This window comes from Phascolarctos cinereus, unplaced genomic scaffold (genome assembly GCF_003287225.1).
Source record: "Phascolarctos cinereus isolate Bilbo 61053 unplaced genomic scaffold, phaCin_HiC Scaffold_5;HRSCAF=322, whole genome shotgun sequence".
In the NCBI taxonomy this organism is placed as follows: Eukaryota; Metazoa; Chordata; class Mammalia; order Diprotodontia; family Phascolarctidae; genus Phascolarctos; species Phascolarctos cinereus.
In genome coordinates this window covers 318,396,734-318,421,977 of record NW_027555958.1, presented here as the reverse complement: position 1 = coordinate 318,421,977, position 25,244 = coordinate 318,396,734, and the positions used below count along the sequence as shown (strand labels likewise).

The 25,244-nt window shown below is 35.7% G+C and overlaps 1 protein-coding gene across 1 annotated transcript in view; it reads left to right on the top strand.

The window, feature by feature from the left end:
* BCAS3 (BCAS3 microtubule associated cell migration factor) overlaps positions 1–25,244 on the top strand; it is a 766,782-nt gene that overhangs the window by 404,470 nt on the left and 337,068 nt on the right. The window contains 2 exon segments of the mRNA XM_078156106.1: positions 618–814; positions 14,787–14,884. Of these exon segments, the coding sequence (XP_078012232.1) occupies positions 618–814; positions 14,787–14,884 (295 nt within the window).

Sequence of the window (25,244 nt, the reverse complement as noted above, 5' to 3'; positions counted from 1 at the left end):
CAAGTCACTTAATCCCGATTGCCTTACCAAAAACAAACAAACAAACAAGTAGTTTTTGGAGATGGGGGAGGTGGGGCATGATAGCAGTAGAGTAAGCCTAGTAACATTTGATGATGGGGAGATAACTGGTTTCAGGTGTTAAGAATTATTTCAGACCTTTTCTTTTCCTTGGATAGTTCAAGAACAGCTTCAAGTTTGTCATGAGCTTGGTCCTCAGGGAAGGAATTACTTTTAATCTGTGGATTGATAGGTGTAGGATTCATTGCATGCCCTCAGAATGGTAAGTACTATGTGGAATGTGGGAAAGATATAGCCCTTAGGGAGAACAAAAGGTAGGCTGCAACTATTCCTTTTTGGCATTTTTTGGGGGGTGGGGTTATTATTTGTTTGTCTTTATTTATGTGAAAGCCAGAGGAGGGTTGTGGTATGGCTGCCTCTTCAAACTGTAATCAGGATGACCTTTCAGTGGCAGGTGCCTTCTTGTGCTCCCATTTGATTAAGATGGGTTTCCTGGAGGAAATGGGCTTAGAGTAAAGGGTGGGAGGTGGTTTGATGAATGGCAAACAAAGGAATGTGTCAGGATATATTTTAATCATGCTAGGCCTGTTTTGTTCCAGGTTGAAATTGTGACCCACACTGGACCCCATAGACGTCTATGGATGGGTCCCCAGTTCCAATTCAAAACCATTCACCCTTCTGGCCAAACTACAGTTATATCATCGAGTTCCTCTGTGCTGCAGTCTCATGGCCCAAGTGACACTCCTCAGCCCCTTTTGGATTTTGACACTGATGACCTGGATCTCAACAGCCTCAGGTAAGAAGAACTTAGGGAGTATCAGTAAGACCAAGGTAAATATTGTGGACTCACTTCTTAAATATGTTTATATTTTCTTTGGAATAAGAATTTAAAACTTTAAAAGTTATTTTGGCTGACCAGATTTTGTGCATCACAGTGTGGTTTAATGGAGGGAACATGGGTTTTGGAGTCAGAAGACCTTGGTTCAAATACTAGCACTTCCATAATGACCTTTAAGATTTTGAACAAGATCAGTTGGCCCAACCCTCTCATTTTATAGAAGAGGAGCCTGAAGCCTGAGAATAACATTCTTGTCTAAGGCTACTCAGGTAATAAGTAATAGAACTGGGATTTGGACTGAGGTTCTCTTGATTCCAAATTCAGCACTATTTCTCCAGCACCTCAGTTTACTTGTTACATTAATAACATGTTGGATAGCTATAAAAGACTCTACTATAAATGTCATCTGTTAGTATTCTTTTAATGTAATCACTACCATATTGAAGAGACCTGTCTTTTCCACAGTCATTCTTGAATCAAGCCAATCTTCTTATTAATCACAATTGTTTCATCACTGATAGTTTTCATCTTTCCACTAAAACTATTCTCTCTGAGCCATAATCTCCTAATTACCAAATATACTGGCCTCTCTTTAGTTTTCATTCTACTTAACCTTTCTGCAACTTTTGACACTATTGAAGATCCCTTCCTCTTTCTCCTCCTTTGACTTCTGTGACATAACTCTATTGGTTTTCTTTCTACCTCTCCAACTGTTGCTCTCAGTCACTTCTGGTTTTTCTTACTCTTCCTGTCTCCAGAAACAATATGCCAAAATTTGTGGGATGCAGCCAAAGCAATACTTAAAGAAAATTTATATCTCTAAACGCTAACGTCAATATAAAAGAGAAAAGAGGAGATCAATGAATTCGGCATGCAGTTTAAAAAACTAGAAGATGAACAAATTAAGAATCCTCTATTAAACGCCAAAATAGAAATCCTGAAAATCAAAGGAGAGATTGATAAAATTCAAAGTTAAAAAAAATAAAACAAAACCAAAACATTGAATTAAAAAAACTAGGAGCTAGTTTGATAAGCCAATAAAATAGATAAACTATTGGTTAATTTGATTTAAAAAAGAAACAAGAAAACCAAATTACCAGGTTCAAAAATGAAAAGGGTAAATGCACCACCAATGAAGATGAAATTAAAGCAATTATTAGGAGCTGTTTTGCCCAATTGTATGCCAATAAAACTGACAATCTAAGTGAAATGGATGCATATTTACAAAAATATAAATTACCCAGATTAACAGAAGAGGAAATGGAATACTAAAATAACTCTATCTTCAAAAAGAAAAAATCCCCAGGACCAGATGGATTTACAAGTGAATTCTATCTAAAATTTAAAGATCGATTAATTCCAATAGTATGTAAACTATTTGAAAAAATAGGTAAAGAAGTCCTACCAAATTCCTTCTGTGACACAGATATGGTCTTGATATTTAAACCAGGGAGAACAAAAACAGAGAACAAAAATTATAGACCAATTTCCCTAATGAATATTAAAGCAAAATTCTTAAATAAAATACTAGAAAGTAGATTATAGCAATGTATCACAAGATCATACACTATGACTAGGTGACATTTAGCTGGTTCAATATTAGGAAAACTAAAAGTATAATTGATTATATCAATAGCAAGAACAAAAAAAAATTACTGTCTCAGCAGATGGAGACAAAGCTTTTGACAAAATATAACACCCATTCCTTTTAAAAACACTAGAAAGACTAGGAATCAAGCTTTTCTTTAAATAATAAGTAATGTCTCTCTAAAACCAAAAGCAAGCATTGACCGTAATGAGTATAAACTAGAAGCTTTATCAGTAAAATCACGGGGAAGCATGGATGTTCATTATCACTACTATTATTAACATTTTGTACTAGAAATGCTAGCTATAGTGAAGTAATTAAAGGAATTAGAATAGACAGGGAGGAAACACCTGTCACTTTTGCAGACAACGTGATAGTACACTTAGAAAATCTTAAAGAATTTACGAAAAAACTAATTGATACAATTAACAACTTTAGTAAAGTTACAGAATATAAAATAAACCTACATCAGCAATTCAATATATTACCGACAAAACGTTGCAGGAAGAGATAGTAAGAGAAATTCCATTTAAATTAATTGTAGATGATATAAAATACTTGGGAGTCTGCCTACCAAGGTGCCACCTAACACCTACCAGATTGGCTAACATGACAGAAAAAGGAAAGGATAAATGTTGGATATGGAAAAATTGGGACACTGATGGACTCTATATGAACACAATTACAAAATACTTCTCACACAAATTAAGACAAATCTGAACTATTGGAGAAATATTAATTCCTCATGGGTAGGCCAACCCCATGTAATAAAAATGAGAATTCTACCTAAATTAATTCTCATGTTCAGTGCCATACCAATCAAACTACCAAAGAATTAAAGAGGTAGAAAAAATAATAACAAAATTCATCTGGAAGAAAAAAAAGGTCAAGAATATCAAGGAAATCACTGAAAAATATTGTGAAGAAAGGCAGACTAACAGTTCCAGATTTCAAACTTTGTTACAAAGTGGTAATCATCAAAACAATCTAGTACTTATTTTGAAATAGAATGGTTTATCAGTGGAATAGATGAGGTACACAGTACACAATAGGAAATGAACATTGCAATCTAGTCTTTAATAAGCCCAAAGACCCAGGCTTTGGGGGAAACAACTCACTGTTTGACAAAAATTGCTGGGAAAACTGGAAAGTGGTTTGGTGGAAACTAGGCATAGACCAGTATTTCATACCATATACCAAGATGAGATCAAAATGGATACATGATTTAGATTAAAGGGTGATACCATATTAGCCATATTACCAAAAAAAGCAAGAAAAATGAGAAAATTATACTTTAATTTATACTTGGGGTTCATCAGTACTCTCTGAAGGTTGCATTCTTTCGAATTATCTTGCATCATTGTGTTGATTAAAGTAGCTAAGCCTTTCACAGTTGATCATTGTTACAATGTTGCTGTTATTATGTAAAATAATCTGGCTCTGTTCACTTCACTCTGTATCAATTCATTCGGTCTTCCCAGATTTTTCTGAAACCACCTCCCTTGTCATTTCTTACATTATATTCTTATATAATAGTATTCCATCACAACTGTATACCACAACTTTTTCATCCATTACCTAATTGATGGATATCCCCTCAATTTCCAATTCTTTTCCATCACAAAAAGAGCTGTTATAAACATATATGTGTGTGTATACATGCACATATTTATCTATATCCTTTTGTTTTTCTTTGATCTCTTGAGACCAGGTAGTGGTATTGCTGAGTCAAAGGTTATACACAGTTTTATACCCCTTTGGGCACAGTTCCAAATTATTCTCGAGAATGGTTGGACCAGTTCACAACCCTACCAGTGGTGTATTAGTGTTTCAGTTTTTCCACATCCCCTCCAACATTTGTCCTTTTCTTTTTCTGTCATGTTAGCCAATCTGATAGATGTGAGGTGATACCTCAGAGTTGTTTTAATTTGCATTTCTCTAATCAATAGTGATTTAGAGTATTTTTTCATATGACTATAGATAGCTCTGATTCCTTCTTCTGAAAACTGTCTGTTCATATCCTTTGACCATTTATCTATCAACTGGAGAATGTTTCTTATTTTTGTAAATTTGGTTCAGTTTTATCCTGCCTTCTCCCACTTCTTTGTATTTCCACAAAAGCCATCTGCATTGTCTGGAATGAACTTATTCCATATTTCCACCTGTTAGAATGCTTCTCTTCTTTTAGCCCATTAAGACTTCTTTTATCAACACTCTCTCCCTATCTGAAACAGTGATTCTTCATTTCTCAAACTTCTTAAGCTACTCTTTGACTGCTGCTATACACTGAAAAAAATTCTGGTTTGTATCATTTATTTGCATGTATATCTCATCAAACCTGAGGGAATATAAGCTCTTTGAGATCTAGGACTTTGTCTTTTATCTTTACCTGATTTCCAAATATATCTCATCAAACCTGAGGGAATATAAGCTCTTTGAGATCTAAGACTTTGTCTTTTGTCTTTACCTGATTTCCAAAATGCCTGGCATAAAATTGGCACATTAGAATGTTTAAAAATTGAATTAGTCACCTAGTTCCTCCTATTATTGCTACCACCAGGTAATTTAAAAAAATTATTTAAATTTTATTTTAAATTCCAAAATCTCCCTCCCTCTATTCCTCTCTCACCCTTTAAAAGGCAAAAAATACAATACTCATTATACATATGAAATCATGCAAAACATTTCTACATTAGCCATTTTCTGAAAAAAAAGGAAGAGAAAAAAAATTATGTTTCCATCTGTACTCTGAAGGTATCAGTTCTCTCTTTAGAGGTGGACAACATTTTTCATCTTGAATCCTTTGGAATTCTAATGGGTCATTGAATTGATTCAAGTTTCTAAGTTTTTCACAGTTGATTATCTTGACAATATTGTTACTGTGGAAGTTGTTCTTCTGGTTCTGCTCTCTTCACTTTACATCAATTCGTATAATTCTTTCCAAGTTTTTCAGAAAGAATCCTCTTCGTTGTTTTTTACAGCACAATAGTATTCCATCACATTCGTATACCATAACTTGTTTAGTTATTTCCCAATTGATGGACATTCCCTCAGTTTCCAGTTCTTTGCCACCTCAAAAAGAATTGCTATAAATATTTTTGTAGGTATGGGTCTTTTTCCTTTTTCTTTGCTTTCTTCCTCTTCTCACTTTTTAAAGTTTCCTTGCCTTAGGGACACTATACCAAATATTGATGAATATAAGTATTGCAGCATCTGTCTCTTGTATTCTGAAGCTTTCATTCTATTAGCAATCTCTTTCAAGCTTTGGTTATTCAGATGTTTTCAGATCATTAAAATTGAAGTGCCCCAAAATGCAGTGCCCCTTTGTACTTTCTCTCTCTCTCTGAGTCTTGGCGTGGAGTAACATAGACTCTTACTTAAAGTCATTTTAGCCAGTAGTTTTTTTTTTAATTTAATTCATGTTTAATTGCTGTAGTATCCTATTGTAGGCTTATTTTCACTGTAGTTCATGATTCCCTATCATCCCTTGGGATCTCTCTTGTTCCCAGTGAATATTTGTGTTTCTGATCATATTTCTCTAAATGTAGATTGTAAGACACTTTTCCAAACTATTTTGTTGTATGATGTCCCTATTGGATTTCTAATTGCTTGAAGTCTGATTGTATCATGTTTTCTGACCTTTTTGGTGTTGGCATCACCTTCCACTTAAATATCATCTGAAATTTCTATGTGAATATTGTTTACTCTTTCAAGTCACTGAAATGATACATTAAAGATAAAATATTTTGGAAGAAAAAGCAAAGGAGAAACTCCCTATTAAATTTTTTCTGTCTTTTTTTCCTATGCATTTTCTGACCTACTTGTTGTGAAGAAATATATATGCAGTCCATAGATATTTATTAATTTTTCCCATCATCTTTTTGTGAAGTTGGATGCATCCTTAGCTCTTATGATCTCAGTGTTTCTTAGCAAATTAACTTGCCCTCTCCTCTAGTCTGTCAGTTTTCTGTCTTGCCCTCACCTCCCATTCTCTCCTCAAATCCCTCTAGATGTCCCCAAACCAAGTCTAAGCCCCTCTCTGGCATCTAGCCAAAAGAAAACACTGAATCCTCTTAGGATTAGGGCAAGAAGCAAGGAATCTCCCTGAGTGCTGTGGCTGCACTAGGGGAAAGAGGTCCCCAAAACCTAGAAAAAATAGACTTTTTTTCTTCCTGCTCAGCCAAGGAAGGATTCATATTAAGGGAAAGAAACCGTAGCTTAGTATATGTCTCTTTTGACCAGTAAACTAAAAGAGGTCACTACAATGCTTTTTTTTTCTTTTCTTTTTTTTTTTAGCTAGGCAATGGGGTTAAGTGACTTGCCCAGGGTCACACAGCTAGTGAGTGTTATGTGTCTTAGGCCAGATTTGAACTCAGGTCCTCCTGACTCCAGGGCTGGTGCTCTATCCACTGTACCACCTAGCTGCCCCAGGTCACTACAATGCTAAACAAAATTTCTAAATGCCCTTTTTTTTAATGGCTATTTCTTTGCCAGTGAAAACACTGGGGAAAATTCTCATCTTGATTCGAAACTAAGAAATGGCTTCAGTTAACCCTTTTCCTTGTATTCCTTCTCACCAGTAATCTGTCATATGATAGAAATATATTTTTACCTGCCACATTGCCATCAGCAATAATATCTCTTTAGAGCAAAGCCACCAATAAAGCTGGTTAGATTTTCTGTTTCTTCTTAAAGAGTGACTCATGCTAAAGAAAGGAGCGTGTGTCCTGTACCATTTCTCTGCCTTAAAAGAAACAAGCAAATGAACATCTATTGCATGTGTTGTTTCTTCTTGTTCTATCTTTGGTCTTTGTTTTTCATACCTCTTCATACTGCCATCTTGAAATATAAGAATGGCTCTCCTTTCTCGCTTTCCTTTGTAGGATACAAGCAAACCCACAGTTCCAGAACAGAATTAGTGTCAACAGTTTTTATGGTTTGGAGTATAGTAAAATTTGCCTGTGGTGAGGTAGCTGAGCCCTTTCCTTCCAAGTAGAGGAAGTCTGCTACTTTTAGTTATTGATCTCTCCAGCAAAATTCCATTTCCACTTATGTTACTCCATCTAACACTTATTCAGGCACTGCACATTGCAAAATTCAGTCAATCTATGGATTGTATCAGAGCTCCAGCTCCAGGCTTTAGAAATTCTGCCTAACCCTTCACAGCATTTCTTAAATAAATAAAACAAAATAAAATGGTATGTGGTTGGTTACTGTAAGGCCCTGTGTAATTGATCTATATGCAGTTTGGGAAACTTTGTACTATACATTCCTCAAGTATAACAGCTATACTTGATTATGGTATTTTTGTTCATTTCCTAGAAAAAGAAAATTGTGCTTCCATCACTTCTGAGGAACAGCCCTTCCCACATCTTCCACCCTCACACTCACATAGTTCCTTCCCATGAAACATTCCAAAACAAATTTAAGTCAGTTCTTTGAATATTTATTGAGCATCTATTATGGGCAAGGCACCACGTGCTGTAATATTATTTAAATATAGTGCTGCTCTGCCCCCCCCTTAAGTTACCATAGCAACTCATAAAGAAAAGTAGACTAAATCAAGCACAAAAATAATTTTTCCTTTGGACCGGTCATATGCTTTCATCATGATAAGAAACATCCCACTGATCCAGATCATCAACTCATATCTAACTTAATATCTCAACCACTTGTTGCCTTTGTATATTGGTTATCCTTGTCATTAATGAAGTTATCTCTTGGCCCTCATGAAGCTCTTTGATTTGGACTTCTCTATAATGCATTTATCATTTAATCATAGGTATATGTAGAGTACGGATCTGGGTTACCAGTATGCCCAGGTCACATTTTATGTCCCCACATATATGTATTACTGTATCATAGATCTATGTGTTTGTGTCTTATTCCCATTACTAGATTTTATGCCATGGTATTTTCCCCCATACCATCACCCCCAATAGAATATAAAGCTCCTTGAATGTAGGAACTGTTTTTTTCTTCTCTTTATCTGGCACTTAAATGTTTGTTGAATGAGTAAGATCAGGGACCATGTTGGACCAACACATTTGATCTTCCCTTTTGACTAGTGGAGTACTCTATACATAGTAGCCATATAATAAATGTTTGTTGAATGAATGAATGAAGATAAGTGTGCAAGGCATTCCTTGTAAAAATAAAAATATCAACAAAATGCAGAAAAGCATGGCTATTTTCATGAAATAGGAGTCTGGTTTGTGTATTTATCTGTGTATACAGTAGATCAGCGGTAAAGATCAGAAGGATGTGGGTTCAAACCCCACTTCTTATACAAAAAAATTGCATAATAATTACTGATATACATTAACAGAGCAAGTTTCCACACAAGGGGTTTCCTATATAAATAAAATTGTTCTGAACAAAGAAAAAATGCAGTATATATAGGAAATTAGTCAGAGATGAGGCTGTTAGGATGATAATATGGAGACTGGAATATCATGCCTTCTGAATTAGACTTTTGACTCTAAGAATTGGTGTATTATGGAAAGTTCATTTTATTTTGGCCTTTATCTTTTCTGGGAATATAATCTGTAGTTAGTTAAAAAATTATTCAAAAGACTGTTTGGTTGTTCATTGTCCCTCCTCTCTGACACAGTGCTGAATACTTAATAGGATCAAGCCTTTCCCTTTTGCCCTAATTTTATTTGACTGTGGTTGGGCAGCATTACCTCACCTTTGGAGACTCTGCATTAATTCAGTTCTATTTACAAACATTTAAGTGCCTGCTGTGTTCAGTGCTCTGTATTAGACCCTGGGGATACAAAGACAAAACCAGCCAATAATCCCTGCCCTCTGAGGAGCTTATATTCTACTGGGATTTGCATTTTGTAAACCTCAATATGGCATGACCTTTGACTTCCCATCTATTCAAATCACTACCCTCCATTTTTACTGTGAATTGTGAGCTGTTACAGAACAGCTATACCTGTGGTTTTTCTTCTAACCACCGGTTTCAGCCTGCAGTATAAAGCTGTGTTTCATATAGATACTCAACAAACGCTCATAATCTGGTACTCTGACTGCCAGTATCTTTACTGAAATGGGGAAAGACCTTAATTGAACAGTGATCCACAATGGATTCAGGATTATTGAACTGATCACAGGGCAGCTGGGGAAAAAAATGTATAAAATGGTTAACACTTGGAGAAGAGAGACAGTTGAGCAAATGGGAAAAATTCTAAGCTAACAGTAGACTAAATGTGCAGAAATTTAATTTGTTAGTCCCACTATAATGTTAGTCGAATATTCTGTGTCTTTCGACTTCCGTTGCCTTAACAGTCCAGAAGCACTAGTTTCCTTACATCATCTCCCTATGAAATAATATCAAATAGTTCACCATTGCCTGTAGTCCAGACTCCTTAACAATATCCAGGGCTCTCACTGTACCCCACTATTACTCTTTGACCATACTATCCTTCCCTCTCCTATGCTTTCTTCTCTTCACCCCCTATACAAATCTTCAAAGTCCAGCTCTAGTATCTTGTTTTCCTGGAATCTTTCCCTCACTGCCCCAGATCACTTTGATCTCACATCTCTGAATTTCTCTATCACTAAAGTTATAATCTAATGCTTCAGTGTAAGTGACGATGGTTTCTTGAAGATTGTGTTTGTGGAGCTCAGGCTCTGGCACTTTCCTACCAAGCTGAAAAGTACAGGTATGATGATGAGCTCTCTAGCTATTGTCCTTGTATCAACTTAGCTAATCTTATGCCTAGGAGAGTCATAATTAGAAGGTTGGCTACCAGGGCATAGCCAAGATAGCATATAACAGAAAGAAATAAAGTGAACTCTACACCAAACAGATCTAGGAAAAGCACCAGACTGAATCCTGTTGGGGAAATCTAAGAATTGACACTTGTTTTTCCAGCCCAGGTCAGCAAGAAAGACAGACAGAGATGTCTGTAGACACTAGGTAGATGCTCTAGTCAGGAACACACTACATGAAGCATCCTTGTGCATAGAAAGGTTGGGAAGATGAGGTCCTCTCTCTGCCTTTCCTCTATAGAATAGGTATGATAGGATTTTTAAAAAGAATAATAGTTGTAATAGTTGGCACTGGGACCCTTGGTCAGATGCAGGAACAGATGCCAGCCAGTAGCTTTGTCTCATGTCATAGATCTAGGGCAGATGAAGAGATCTGTGTTGAGAAGTGGCTATGTAGGGTGAAAGGCAGGAGTGAGCCGTGAGTTGCATACTGCAAATGGAGCTGCTTCAGAAGCAAGCAGCAGTAGTAGTGTGGCTTAGATACCAGATACAAAGCAGAAACTCAGTTCCAACTTCTAGCCTAGTTTAAGCCAGTAGAGGAATAAGCTGAAGGAATAAACAGGAATCCCAGAGCAAAGGGAAGCCTGCATTTCTATCACTCCGAACCAGCAGAGCTTTCCAGCTAGCTGATATGAGCTGAATCTAGTCTCCCAGGTCACAGACTTGCAGAGTTTAGACCAGGGTTGCAGGGATCAGTGAGGAGAGTTGGGCATCTGAGCCAGGAAGATTGAGGGAACCTCAGTTGACTGCTGGGGAAATGTGGGACCAGCAAACACCCAGTGAGTGCAGAAGCAGCGGAGCAGAGATGCTGGCTGTGGGCACTTAACGAGGCTGAGGAAGCAGGGAAAACTGAAGGAGGATCTGAAGCCAGAGGCACCATACCCCATGACTAGAAGTGATTACAAAAATTAAGCTACTACAAATAAAAAAAATGCACAGGGCAAAGAGAAAGAATCCAACCATAGAGAGTTACTGTGGGAATAGAGAAGACTGGAATTTGTCTTCAGAGGAGGATACTGAAGTAAAGAAACCTTCTACCCCAAAGAGTGATGTCAAGTGGTCACCTGCCCAAAAAGAATTCATAGAAAAATTTAAAAAAGACTTAAAAATCAAATGAGAAAGTTTGAGGAAAAACAAAACAAAACAAAAAAAGAACAATCCAAGAAAAACAAAAAGATTATGAAAAAAAAGTCAACAATTAGAAAATGATATTGAGAATCTTAAGGAAAATGACTCCTTGAAAACCAGAATTGGGCAAGGAGAAGCCTGCAAAGTTATGAGATAAAGAAATAATAAAACAAAATATAAAGAATGAAAAAATAGAAGACAATGTGAAATATCTTATAAGAAAAACAACGGATCTGGAGAACAGAACAAGAAGAGAAAACGTAAGAATAATCAGACTGTCTGAAAGCTATGATCAAAAAAAGAATCTTGATACAATAATAAAAAAAATAATTAAATTACCCTGAAGATTAAAACAAGACAGGAAAGTAGAAATAGAAAAAATCCACTGATCACCACCTTAAAGAGATCCTATGAGGAAAACCTACTAGAATATTATTGTCAAATTCTGAAACTCCTAGCTCAAGGATAAAATATTACAAGCAGCAAGGAAAAAAAAAACGATTTAAATATGGCAGTGCCACAGTTAGAATCACATAAGACTTAGCAGTGGTGACATTAAAAGACTGGGTTCTTGCCAAAAATATCATACCCAGCAAAGCTAAGGATAATCCTGAATGAAAAAAATGGACATTTAATGAATTGTCAGAGTGTCAGGACTTTGTTTAAAAAAACAAAAAACCTGAACTTAATGGAAGATTTGACATTCAAGAGCCAGGAGAGATATATGGTGCATACCAAAAACTGATTAGAAGGCACTCAATAAGGACAGACTGTTTACCTTTTATGTATGTAAAATGTAAAACGTATCCCTAAGGTTGTTATTAGTAATTAGGTAGTTCATAAGAAAGATTGGGGTAGACTTGAGCATGATACGATTTTAAAAAGTAAAACTGTTTAGGAACACTTAAAAGAGTAATTATCTTATACAAATGAGATGCAGAGGAAGAACTGACACAGAGGAATTAGATGGGAAAGAGGGCTGTTCATTCTGGAAACCTATTTTCATTGGAAATGGGTTCAAGAGGGCACAATACATACATACATATATCTGTCTATCTGTGTATCTATCAATTGATCGATCTGTCTATTGATCTATCTGTATATCTAGAAGAGTATAAAAGTCTTCTAAATTCAGAAAAATAAAATGCTAAATGAATAGGGAGGGGGGAGAGGATAAGGGAAGGATCTTTAGAGGGGAGGGTGAGGGAATAGGTGAAAGGGGGGTATAGAAGGGTGTTTAGATTTATGGGAATGGGAAGATAAGGGAGGGATCCTGGCGGGGAGGTGTGTGTGGTAGGTTAAATAATAGGAGGGCAAGGTAGTGGATAGAAGTAAAGTAGAGGAGTCAGGAGGGATAGGAAATAATACATACAAACATAAAAACAAAGAGCAGGAGTAGGATTTGTTAGGGAAAGTATATGTTTATGTATGTGTATATATATATATATCTATATACAAATATATCCATGCTTAATCATAACCTTTGGGGAGGGGGTGGGGAAACAAAGTAAAAAGTACACAGCAAAGAACAAAAGCAAATTTACAAGAAAGCAAAGAAAAGATGGACAGCTCTCAAAACAACATGAAGTACTTATTACATATACTTTCTTAAAACAGAAATTTATTGCTATATATTTTGAATCCTCTCTTTATGTTCTGCTGTGCACATGACATTTTTGTGTTTCAATTTATGTTCCTTTTTCTTTTCTTATTGTGTATTTAAGTTTTAATATTTAAGGAAAAATGTTTAAAAAATTTAAAAATTATGATGAGAAATTAAAAAATAAACAGCATATATAGAAAACATCAAGGAAAATAAAATTAAGAATCATTGAACTACCTGAAATCCATGACCCAAAAAAGAAGCTAGACATTATATTTCAGGAAATCTTGAACAAAAACTGCACCAGAGGATAAAGTGAAAATGGAATGAATCATCTCCTGAAAGAAACACTAAAATAAAAACTCCTAGAAACATTATAGTCAAAATCAGAGTTTCTAGGTCAAAGAAAAAATATTGCATGCAGACAGAAAGAAAGAATTTAGTTACTGAGGAGCTGCAGTCAGTTTCACCCATGATTTAACAACCACTATTAGAAAAGAGCAAAGAACTTGTCAGAATGAAAGAAGGATAATATAGGCTTACAAACAAGAATAACTTGTCCAGCAAAACTGATTATATTACTACAGGGGGAAAAAATGAATCTTTAGTGCAATAGAGGACTTCCAAACATTCCTGATGAAAAGACAAGAGCTGAGTAGAAACTCTGACGTTCAAACACACAAGAGAAACATAAAGTGAAAAAGAATGAACTAAAGAAAGATAAACTGCTTATATTCAAATATGAGGAAGTGATACATGTGTTCCTTCTGAACCCTGTCATCATTAGGAGTGATAGAAAGAATCTATTTAGACAGAATGTAAACAATAACAAACAAGGATTAACTACTTACATGCTAATATGGAGATATAATAAGTGTCCCTTCTGAACCTTATCATCTTTAGAGGTCATAGAGAAAGTCCAATTAGACACAATGCCTGTGAATGCTTGTTATATCTTTCTGATTTTAAAAAGAATAGAAAGAGAGGAAAAGGAACATATTAGGATTTTATTTTTCTTTCATTCTCAATTATGGGGTGGGATGGAGGAAGGCATGTTTTTGCTGATTGAAAAAATAAAATTTAATAGAAGCTTGGCCACCATAAGATGATTTGCAGGATAAAGGAGGCTAGGCTACCATGACTTTGAAAACTATGTAGTAAGGCATAGAGGGTTTATGATTTCTTATTAATGAAAGGTGTACTTCCATCCATGAAATTATCGATCTTTAGCATTAATATCCACTTATTTCGGCACTTAACCATATACTTATTCATAATGATACTTTCCTGTGCCTATTTCTTGTCATCCCAACTTGACCACAAGCTCTTAAAGGGCAAGAACCAGCTCTTGCTTTTTCCACTCAGTGCCTTACTTAGTAAGGGCACATAAGAAGTGTATAATGAATATTTGCTGCTTTACTGAGAGAACTGGAATTTTATATCAGATTTTGCTTCTTTAAGTGGCCTCTTTAGTGATACATTTTTATATGGGGAATTTTGTCATAAATTTTCTTATAATATGAAATTGTATTACTTCATTTCTCCATTCCCTTCAAATTCTCCCTTAAATATTCCACCCTTCCAAGCCTATAGCTTAAAAAAAAAATCTATGGACACATAAGAAGACAAGCAAGAGAGATGTATGTTGTGCTTCAGCCCTGTACAAAAATCAGGAAGAATGCTGCTCTCTTGCTTGGCTGATTTCAGAATAAATAGTTCTTTAATGGATTGGATTGCCCCAGCATTCTTGATTTAGAATCTGTTGCAGCAAGCGGCAGTTCTGACACCAGTAACATATGTGAAGTAAATTAAATTAAATTGCATTGCAGGATCCAGCCAGTCCGCTCTGACCCAGTCAGCATGCCAGGGTCGTCTCGTCCTGTCTCTGATCGAAGGGGAGTTTCTACAGTGATCGATGCTGCCTCAGGTAGAAAACCATTCCCTATGTTTGAGTTGATGCCCTATTAGTTCTGTCCAGTTTTGGTTGTTTACTGGCACAGTGTGATAATGTTTTCTCTTCCCTTTTTTGTATTTTTAAACAATACTCCATCCTTCCTGTGTTGCTAAACATTGCTATACGTTTAAACATTCTTAAAGTTGGTGAGTGGTACAGTAGAGTTGGCACTTGATTAAATGTAATGAACACAGTATTGAAGGCTATGATGTTGATGACTTATTTTGCCTTTGATCATTTGAATGAGGATCAGCAGGCTTGACATATAACATAAATACGATATATGGGTTCAATTTACTCAACCTGTTGAATATCAAAGTGCCTGATGTATGGAACCAGAGAGAGCCCAAATGCTCTAGCTTAAATGCCTTTATTATTGAAAGCATAAAGTTTAGAAATTCATTACCTTAACTATATTCTCTCTATCAGAGTTATTAACTCCCTACAACATACACCATTAGTGTCTTGGAGCAAGCATTTAGGCCTTTGTAGGTGACATTAGTTGTCTTTCTTTTAGTGGAACTTTTCAGGCATGGCTACTGAAAAAAAATAGAATTGTATGTTGATTTCAGTAATAGATTCCTCCTCTCTCCAAATTGAGAGACACAATGTTTGTACAAAAAACAGGGACCTTGATATTTTATATTCTGATGCAGATGTGGAACATCTGAAGATTGCCCATAGCAGGATTTTGTTAAATAAAATCTCTCACGAGTAGAATTATTAAACGTACAGCATTAGTCAAACAATTGAGTCAGAGGGGATTTTAATCTGTAGTGATTTTAGAATCCCTAGTGACTACTGATTGGATTGAAGCTTAAACTGTGAATGAAAATGATAGAACCAGACTTCTGAAGCTCACTTTTAAAGTGATGGGTGTTGGGTTCCTGTTTCTAACTGTAATTTCTATGCTTAGATTCTGAAATTTGAAGGCTGCCAGTTTTCCTAGGTTTGTTTAGGTTACTTAAGCAGTCAGGTCTCATAATTGCCTTATTTAAGTACCCATAACCAGAGCTTTCACCTCGCTTCCTTTATAAATCTTTATTTTGAGGGGCTTCAAACTAGTCTCCTTAGTTTGAACTTGGCAACTAGGACTGCCTCCTGGGAGCAAGAAGATTTATATACATCTGTCTCTGCCTTTCTGCTGTGGAGTATGTGTGATATGATTTTTTTTTTAAAAGATTACCTCTTAGGTCATTTCTTGGTGTGAGTATGCTAATGAAATGCTTCTGCTACTCTGAGGTTCTTATTTACTACTATGCATCTTGGAAATTAGGTATTTTCATCTAAAATATTTTGTCTCATGTCTACAGGTTTACTTTGTTGGTGTTTTTTATATTTTAAAACAACCAGGTTGTTAGTATTTTTAGAGGAAAGTAGCTACTGTGAATGAGCAAGAATATGTCCCTGAGGTATTTACCATAATGAAGGTAGCCACTGCCAGAATTACATGTTGAGGTGATATTTCTTCCTCATTTACCATCATAGCACCAACTCTGTTTTAGTTCCTAACCAATTAATGGCAGGCAGTATGCAAAGACTGAATGAACTATTATTAACCACCCTTTTGCTTAACTTTAAGAGAAAGTTTAGTTTTAGATTGACTTTTTCTTGCCTTCTCAGTTGTTGTGAAGATCAAATGAGATGTTTGTAAAGAGCTTAACGTAGTCTCTGGTACGTAGTAGGTGCTTAATAAACATGTTTTCTTCCTTTCTTCCTTCCTACCATTCCACCAAATTGTGGTCACAGGCATGTTTGAGATATTTCTTTATATCTCCAATTCTCAACCTAAATGGGCCAGCCTGATGTTTACTTGGGAAAGACCACTTCAGTAGTTGGACTCTCACACTTTCCCAAATCCTTTCAAATTAAAGCAGGCAGGCACTGCAGTAGGACTGACTTATTTTAAGACAGCAAGACACATGTGTGTACTTAAGCAACCTTGGAAAGGGACAAACCAGAAATGAAGGCCTGGACTTTGAACAAAAAGCCACTCCCTATGTCACCTCAGAGGAGCTTTTCTGGATGCTGTGTGGCTGTGGAGCAAATCACATTACACCTGGTTTTGAAGTGGATGGTTGTGTTTTATTGTCACGTTTTCAGGCAAAGCTTCATCTATTTGATCTAAGGAGAGCACCATGACTGTAACTGGCTTGATTTTCTCCTGATGTTTGTAAGATAGGATGGTTTAGTTTCTTTATGAAAACAAGTTTATTGGAAAATACCTTTTTAGGTTTTTCCTTTAAAAGGAGGCAATAAATTTTTAACACCGCTCCTGAACCAGGAAGTCCTTCACTGCGTCTGATCCATGTGTGCATTGGAGGCCGCTGTGCTTCATGAAGATTCTTATCTCGCTGTTTGATGGCTGATTGCTTAGAGGTTGGGCTGCCGTGGCGCCTCCTCTTATCAGGCAATATCACTTTGTCTTACCTTCAGACAATTTATGAGACCGTGTTTATCATCTTTTTAATTGTTCTTGTGGCACATTTTATAGCTGTCCACCATTGTAGTGACAGCTCTTTCTGTGTGTGTCCAACCTGGTAGTGGTATAAACCTATTTAATATGACTACTTTTCAGTCATAGAGACTAAAACCTAGTGTCAAATAGCTTTAAAGTCTTTATTCCAGGAATTCACAAAATAATTCTTACTTTAGTCATTGTTGTACTAATAAGTCCTTAGCCCCGAGTTTTCTTTTGGAGACATTTAGGAAAATTCTAATGTTATGTTCTTGGTGCTGAAAGAAAAAAGAGACATAATACAGTACAGTGGTCTTCACTAAAAAATTCCTTTAAATTAAGTTCACAATTTACTGTCTCTCTTGAGTTAGGATTCATTCTTTTCCAGAGACATTCTTTTGGAAACTTAAAAAAAAATTAACTCTAGTAATCCTGGCAAAGAGTAAATTCTGTGCCTTAAGAGAAAAGTCATTGACTTATCATCACCCCTCTGTGTGTTTTGTGGGATGTGTATAATTTAGACCCAACAAGAAAGCAATAATTGAATGTTGTTGAAATTTAAAGCTTGAGTTGTGTTCAGAGAATCACAGAATCACAGTTAGAAGGGACCGTATAGGCCAACTAAGACCAATCTGTGTGTTAACAACAGTCCCTTCTATAACATTCATATAAAATGGACTTCTAATCTCTTGAAGATTTCCAGTGATGGAGAATAAAGGGATTTTTTCCTTATATACAGATTATCTCTGCTTCCCTGCTACTACTAAAACCCATGCATTTTATAGGTATGATTAGTTCTCTTTTCAATAGGTGGAACCAGCCATGAATGCTGAAAAAATAGAAGCGTGTGTCAATTTTTAGTACTAGAACAAACAAAATAAGTCCAATGTCTCTTCCACTTGAAATTGCTTCAGATATTTGAAGACCATTATCATGGTTCCCCCTAAGTCTTCTCTAGGCTAAAGATATCTAGTTTCTGCAACTGATCCTCATGTGGCAAAATCTTGAATTTCCTTGACTCCCTGGTTGCTTTCCTGGAAAGTTTACATTTTTCAATGTACATCATGAATTCTGGTACTTAGAACTGAACACAGTGCTCCAAATGAGGTCTAACTATTCTGTAGCAGCTATTTGATCTTCCTCAGTGGGTTGAAAACTACTGTCTGAAAAGGTTTTGATAATTGTAACATTTCTTCTTCCTCCCTGTGCTCCAAAGTAGGATCATTTTGAGTATTATTATCTATCAAGAGTCCATTTAATGTGTCCAGATATAGGTTACCAAAAAGAGTTTGGGCTTGAGAATTTGTAAATATCTCCACATCTCACTATTTATCCTCTTTGGTCGTGGAGAATATTAATAGCTGAAGCAATTTATACCCCTGCCTTGACTCTCTTCTATGTATCCAAAATGCAAAGGCACTTGAAAATTTATTCTCATGGTTTACACTTTATAACATGGCATTCAAAATGCATTCCTTTTATTTATTTTTTTAACTTTTTTTTTTTTTTTTGGTGAGGCAGTACTCACACAGTTAGTGAGTATTATGTATCTGAGACTGGATTTGAACTCAGGTCCTCCTGACTCCAGGGTCCGTGCTCTATGCAGTACGCCACCTAGCTGCCCCAATGCATTTCTTTTAAAGAGCAGGTTGTTGAGCAGTTAGCAGATGATGTGGTTCTCAGAGGCTTTTTTTAATATTCCATTTGCCACATTACTGACTGAGCATACCACTTCTCAGAGCTGTTAGACCAACATTGCTAGGGTACTTGAAGCCCCTGCTATTATATAACCTATGATGAGTCTGAAAAAATCTAGTTGACATCTACCTGAGGACACTTCTCTTGGTTTGTACCTTCACTATAGAGATATCTTCCAGGAGAGCATAGAATCCCAAAGCTTCCTGCCCCACATAGTAATTTCCTCTCTGACATCCTTAGCAAATGGCCATCTACCCTTTATTTGGATACTTCTAGACCTTCCAAATGATGCTACAACCATTTTCCTCATCGCAAGGGACCTTGTAATTGAATGGTATGCCAAAGCAATGTTCTTGAGCCTTTGGGAAAAATATCCACAAAATGAAAGATATCCTGTAGATAAAATAAATTGTTGATGATGTGTAAGATGGAAGTGGAAATGAATACAGCTGTGTCAGACAAATAAAATATGTCTCTAGCTATCCAACAGATTCTGGCATGATTATAGTGCAAATCTTAGGAATGGAAATTATTTTCTGGTTCTTGCTAGAAGGAGAAGTTTTGGTACCTCTTTTATGTGTAGAAGTTGACTCAAAAGAAAAGTAATGATTTTTGAATGAACAAAAATTAATTTCTTTCCTTTTTTTAAATTATGGAATTAACAAACATTGGCAGACATGAATGTTTTCATATGCAAGGAAGGATTATACATGAAACCATAAATCTCTATTGCATGTAGCTTATATTTTAAGTATATATTAAATTGAATGCAATAGTGCTAATGCTGTCCCTACTTGTTTCCCACCTTGACTTCCTTTTGCTCTAGTCTGCATTTTTTTTATATTTCAGTGACAGTTTGCCTTCTTTTCTTCTTTTGTATTATAAACACTATCCATCCTCTTGCTCTTTTCACAATTATTCACCCTCTCCCCATTGCAAAAATAGCCCTCATTTGTAACAAATTAGTATAGTCAAGCAAGTTAAATTCAGACATTTTCCATGTCTGAGAATGTGTCTTTTTTTGAAGTTGTTTTCCTTTGCCTTATTGTAATTATTGTATTTGTTCATAGAACTCTTTCCAGTTTTCTCAGACTCCATTTCTTTTGTTATTCTTTACAACAAAATAATATTCCATTACATTCATATACCATAATTTCTTCAGCTATTCCACAATTCAAGGTCACCTAATTTGTTTCTAGTCCTTATCTATTGTAAAAGTGCTGATATGAATATTGCTGTACCTGTGATTCCTGTCTTTCATCTCTTTGGATCTATATGCCTTATAATGTCACTAGATATATATTACTTTATGAGTGTAGTTCCAAATTACCTTCCATAATAGTTGGTTGGTCTAGTTCATACCTCTACCAACAGTACATTGTGAGGCACCAACTTTGAATGAGTTAAGATTTTCATCTCATTAAGCTGAAGTTTATTTCTTGCTGTTGTTTGTCCTTCATTCTCTAAGAGGACCATGACATGCAGGTGAATTGGATTTAAGAGAGGGAGGGCTGTGCAAAGTCACCAGCCTTACTTTCTCCTCCAGAGCCATCTGGGTCCAGTGGGAAGATATAGATTGGGATAACTAGAGATGGCCCTGGATGCAGTGGGAGACCTTGGCCTTTTTTAAGCTAAGGTCTTTAACAGGTTTGACTGAGGCAGCACCTCATTCAGTGATTAAGGCTAGGTGAAAAATAAGGCACAGAATGGCCTCTTTTATCTAGTCCAAAAAAAAAAATCAATCTGGGAGGGGAAAACCCTTGGGGTTTTTGGCCAAAATAGAAACAGCTGCTATTTCATTCTGAGTCAATCAAGGCCCAAACAATGATCAAGTGGGGCTTGGCCTGGGCCCTATTATTGGTCAGCCAATGAGAGCCAGAGTGATTTGGGTTTAAGATTTGGGTTTCTTTAAGGAAAAAAGAAATCTAGCCTGTAAACCCCATGATATCTTGCCAGGTTTTAGTGATCAAAATCTTCATTCCTTTGGCAGAGCACCCACAGGTCCAAATCATACCCAGTTTCCTTATTAGTATGTAGATGACAGAGTAGAAAAAGCACTCAGCTGAGCTTTTCCAATATTCTCCTCCAAATACCTTTACATTTATGCCACAAATTGAATTCTGGAGTGGCAGAGCCAAAAAATGTCAGAATGAGACAGTCTTCCAGTCCAGAGCAACATAGGAGGTCAGAAAGAGATCTGTGATAGAAAGAGGAATCTGACCCAGAACCCATATGGATGAAATACCAGTCAGTAGGTGGTGGAGACAGAAATAGTAGCTGCTTTAGGAGCTCTCAAGCCATAGATAGTAAGGCGACTTGGCCACTGGTCAGAAAGAGATTACAGGGTACCCCTAGTTAGCACTGGATGCAGAACCAGATGCTGTTTGGCAGCTCCATTGCCTATAACCACTTCTGGGTCATAGTTCAAGGCAGAGAGGAGTATTTTTGGTCAAGAGGGAGTACAAGCCCTGAAGGACAGTATCTCTTTGGCTCCTAAGGGATCAGGGACCCTGAAGAACAGTATTGTTTCCTGTCTTAAGGGACTCAGGGCCCGAAGGAGAAGTACTGATTTCAATCCTAAGGAATCAAGGGTCCTTCTTGCGTAAGGACAAGACTGCAGGTAGACCAGGAGAGCAGTGACCACACATCTCCTCAGATCACACCACCTTGGAAGCACCAAAAACTTCCAATGCACCAAGGACCAGCTCTGAAAATAGCAGTGCAGAAAAAGCCTGAAGCTTGAGACAGTGCCTCACCCACCTGCCCCCCCATGCCAGGAACAGAGCCCAACATTAACATAAATTTCCAAATCAAGAAATGGAATGGGAAAATGAGCAAATAACAAAAAAAGAACTAACCATCAAAAGCTACTATGGTGATAGGGAAGAGCATGACACAAACTCAGAAGACAATAAAGTCAAAATAGCTGCAAGCAAAGCTTTAAAGAAAAATGTGAATTGGACACAAGCTCAATGAGAATTCCTGGAAGAGCTCAAAAAGGATTTTCAAACTCAGAGTGGTAAAATTAGGTAGAGAAATGAAAGCAAAGGAAGAAAATCATAAAAGATAACAGCTTGATAAAAGAGGCACAAAAATGTTGAAGAAAATAATACCTTTAAAAACAGATTTGGCAAAATGGAAAAAGAGGTACAAAAATTCACTGATGAAAATAACTCCTTAAAATGCAGAATTGGCCAAATGGAAAAAGAGATACAAAAGTTTGCTGAAAAAAATAATGCCTTAAAAATTAGAATTGGGCAAGCAAAAACTAATGACTCCATGAGACAACAAGAAACGATAAAACAAAGTCAAAAGAATGAAAAATAGAAGAAAATGTGAATTACCTCCTTAGAAAAACAGCCAACCTGGAAAAATAGATTGAGGAGAGATAATCTAAAAATTATTGGATTAGTTAAAAGCCATAATCAAAGAAGGAGCCTAGATGTAATATTTCAAGAAATTGTCAAGGAAAACTGTTCTGATATCTTTGAACTAGAAGCTAAAATAGAAATTAAAAGAACAATTGCCACCTGAAAGAGAACCCAAAATGAAAACTCCCAGGAATGTCATAGCCAAATTTCAGAGCTTGCTGGGGAGAATGAAAAAGGGAGAGAAAAAATGGGGAAAATTTATCTCACATAAAGAGGTGAACAAGGCCAAACAACACTTGAACCTCACTCACATCTAAATTGTTTCAAAGAGGGAAAATATATGTATATACTCAACTGGTAATAGAAGTCTGTCCTACCCAACAGGAAGTAGAAGGGAAAGGGGAAAACAGAAAGGGAGCGGGGTGTGAAAAGGGAGAGCAGATAAAAGAAGACAGTGGTCAGAAGCAAAACAGACTTGAGAGGAGGGACAAGATAAAAAGGGAGAGAGAAGGATAAACAGGAAAAAAACCTAGGATGCAGAGAAACACGCAGTAATCATAATTGTGAATTTGAATGGGGTGAATTCACCCATAAAATGGAAGCAGATAGAATGAATTAGAAACCAGAATCCAACAATATCTTGTTTACAAGAAACGCAATTGAAACAGACAGACACAGACTTAAAATAAGGTACTGGAGCAGGATCTGTTATGCAGCAGCTGAAGTAAAAAAGGCAAGGGTAGCAATCATGATCTCCAGACAAAGCAAAAGCAAAAATAGACCTAATTAAAACAGATAAGCGGGAAACTACAACTTGCTAATAGGAACCATAGACAATAAAGTAATATCAGTACTAAACATATATGCACCAAATGGCATAGCATCCAGATTTTTAAAGGAAAAGTTTAATGAATTATAGGAGGAAATAGACAGTAAATTTTAGTAATGGGGGATCTCAACCTTCTCCTATCAGAGCTAGATAAATCTAACCATAAAATAATTAAGAAAGAAGTCAAGGAGATGAATAAAATCTTAGTAAAGTTAGATATGATAGACCCCTGGATGAAAATTTTTTTTCCCTCAGCTGTATATGATAAGTTCATAAAAATAGACCAGCTATTGTGGCATAAAAACCTCAGAAGCAAATGCAGAAAAGAAGAAATATTAAATGCACCCTTTTCAGACCATAATGCAATAAAAATTGTGCTTAATAAAGGACTGCGGAAGCATAGATTAAAAGTTAATGGGAAACTAAACCATCTAATCCTAAAGAATGAATGGATCAAAGAACAAATCATAGAAACAATAATTTCATTAAAGAAAATAACAAGATAACATTCCAAAATTTGTGGGATGCAGCCAAAACAGTACTTAGGGGAAATTTTATATCTCTTAATGCACACATCAATAAAAGAGAGAAAGAATCAATCAATGAATTGGGCATGCAACTAAAAAAAAACTAGAAAAAGAGCAAATTAGAAAGCCCCAATTAAACACCAAAGTGGAAAATCCTGAAAATCAAAGGAGAGTGATAAAATTGAATGTAAAAAAAAAATTGAACTAATGAATAAAATGAAAAAACTGGTTTTGTGGAAAAAAACCTAATACAATAGATAAACCATTGATTCATTTGATTTTAAAAAAAGAAATAAGAAAACCAAATTACCAATCTCAAAAATGTGAAGGATGAATTTACTACCAATGAAGATGAAATAATTATTAGCAGTTATTTTGCCTAGTTACATGCCAATAAAACTGACAATCTAAGTGTAAATATTTATAAAAATACAAACTTCCCAGGTTAACAGCAGAGGAAATAGAATACTTAAATAACCCCATCTTAGAAAAAGAAATTGAATAAGCCATCATCAGTAGGCTGCCTTCAAAAAAAAAATCCCCAGGACTAGATGGATTTACAAGTGAATTCTTCCAAACACTTAAGGAACAGTTAATTCCAATACTATACAAGCTATTTGAAAAAATTGGGTAAAGAAGGAATCTTACCAAATTCTTTTCATGATACAAATATGGTTTTGATACCTAAACCAGGGAAAACAAAAACAGAGAAATAAAAATATAGACCAATTTCCTTAATGACTATCAATGTAAAAATTTTATTAAAATACTAGTAAGGAGATTACAGCAATATATCACAAAGCTCCTATACTCTGATCAGGTGGGATTTATACCAGGAATGCTGGATTGGTTCAATATTAGGAAAATGTATCAGTATAATTGGCCATGTCAATAACAAAAATAACCCCAAAAAATCATGATTCTATCAGTAGATGCAAAAAAAAAAAGCATATGACAAAATTCAACACCCGTTCCTATTAAAAACACTAGAAAGCATTGGAATCAATTGAACCTTTCTTAAAATGATAAGTAGTATCTATCTAAAACCACGAGCAAGTGTCATTTGTAACAAGAATAAATTTGAAACCTTCTGAGTGACATCAGAGGTGAAACAAATAAGTCCACTATCACCATTATTATCCAATATTGTACTAGAAACGATAGTTATAGCAATTAAGACAAGAAGAAGCAATTGAAGGAATAAAAAGAGGCAATGGGGAAACAATTATCACTCTTTGCAGATGATATGATGGTGTACACTTAGAGAACCCTTGAGAATCAAGTAAAAAACTAATTGAAATAATAAGCAACTTCAGCATAGTTGCAAGATATAAAATAAATTATATAAATCATCAGCATTTCTATATATTGCCAACAAAGTTCAGTAACAAAAGATAGAAAGAGAAATTCCACTTAAAATAATGAAAGACAATATAAAATACTTGGTGGT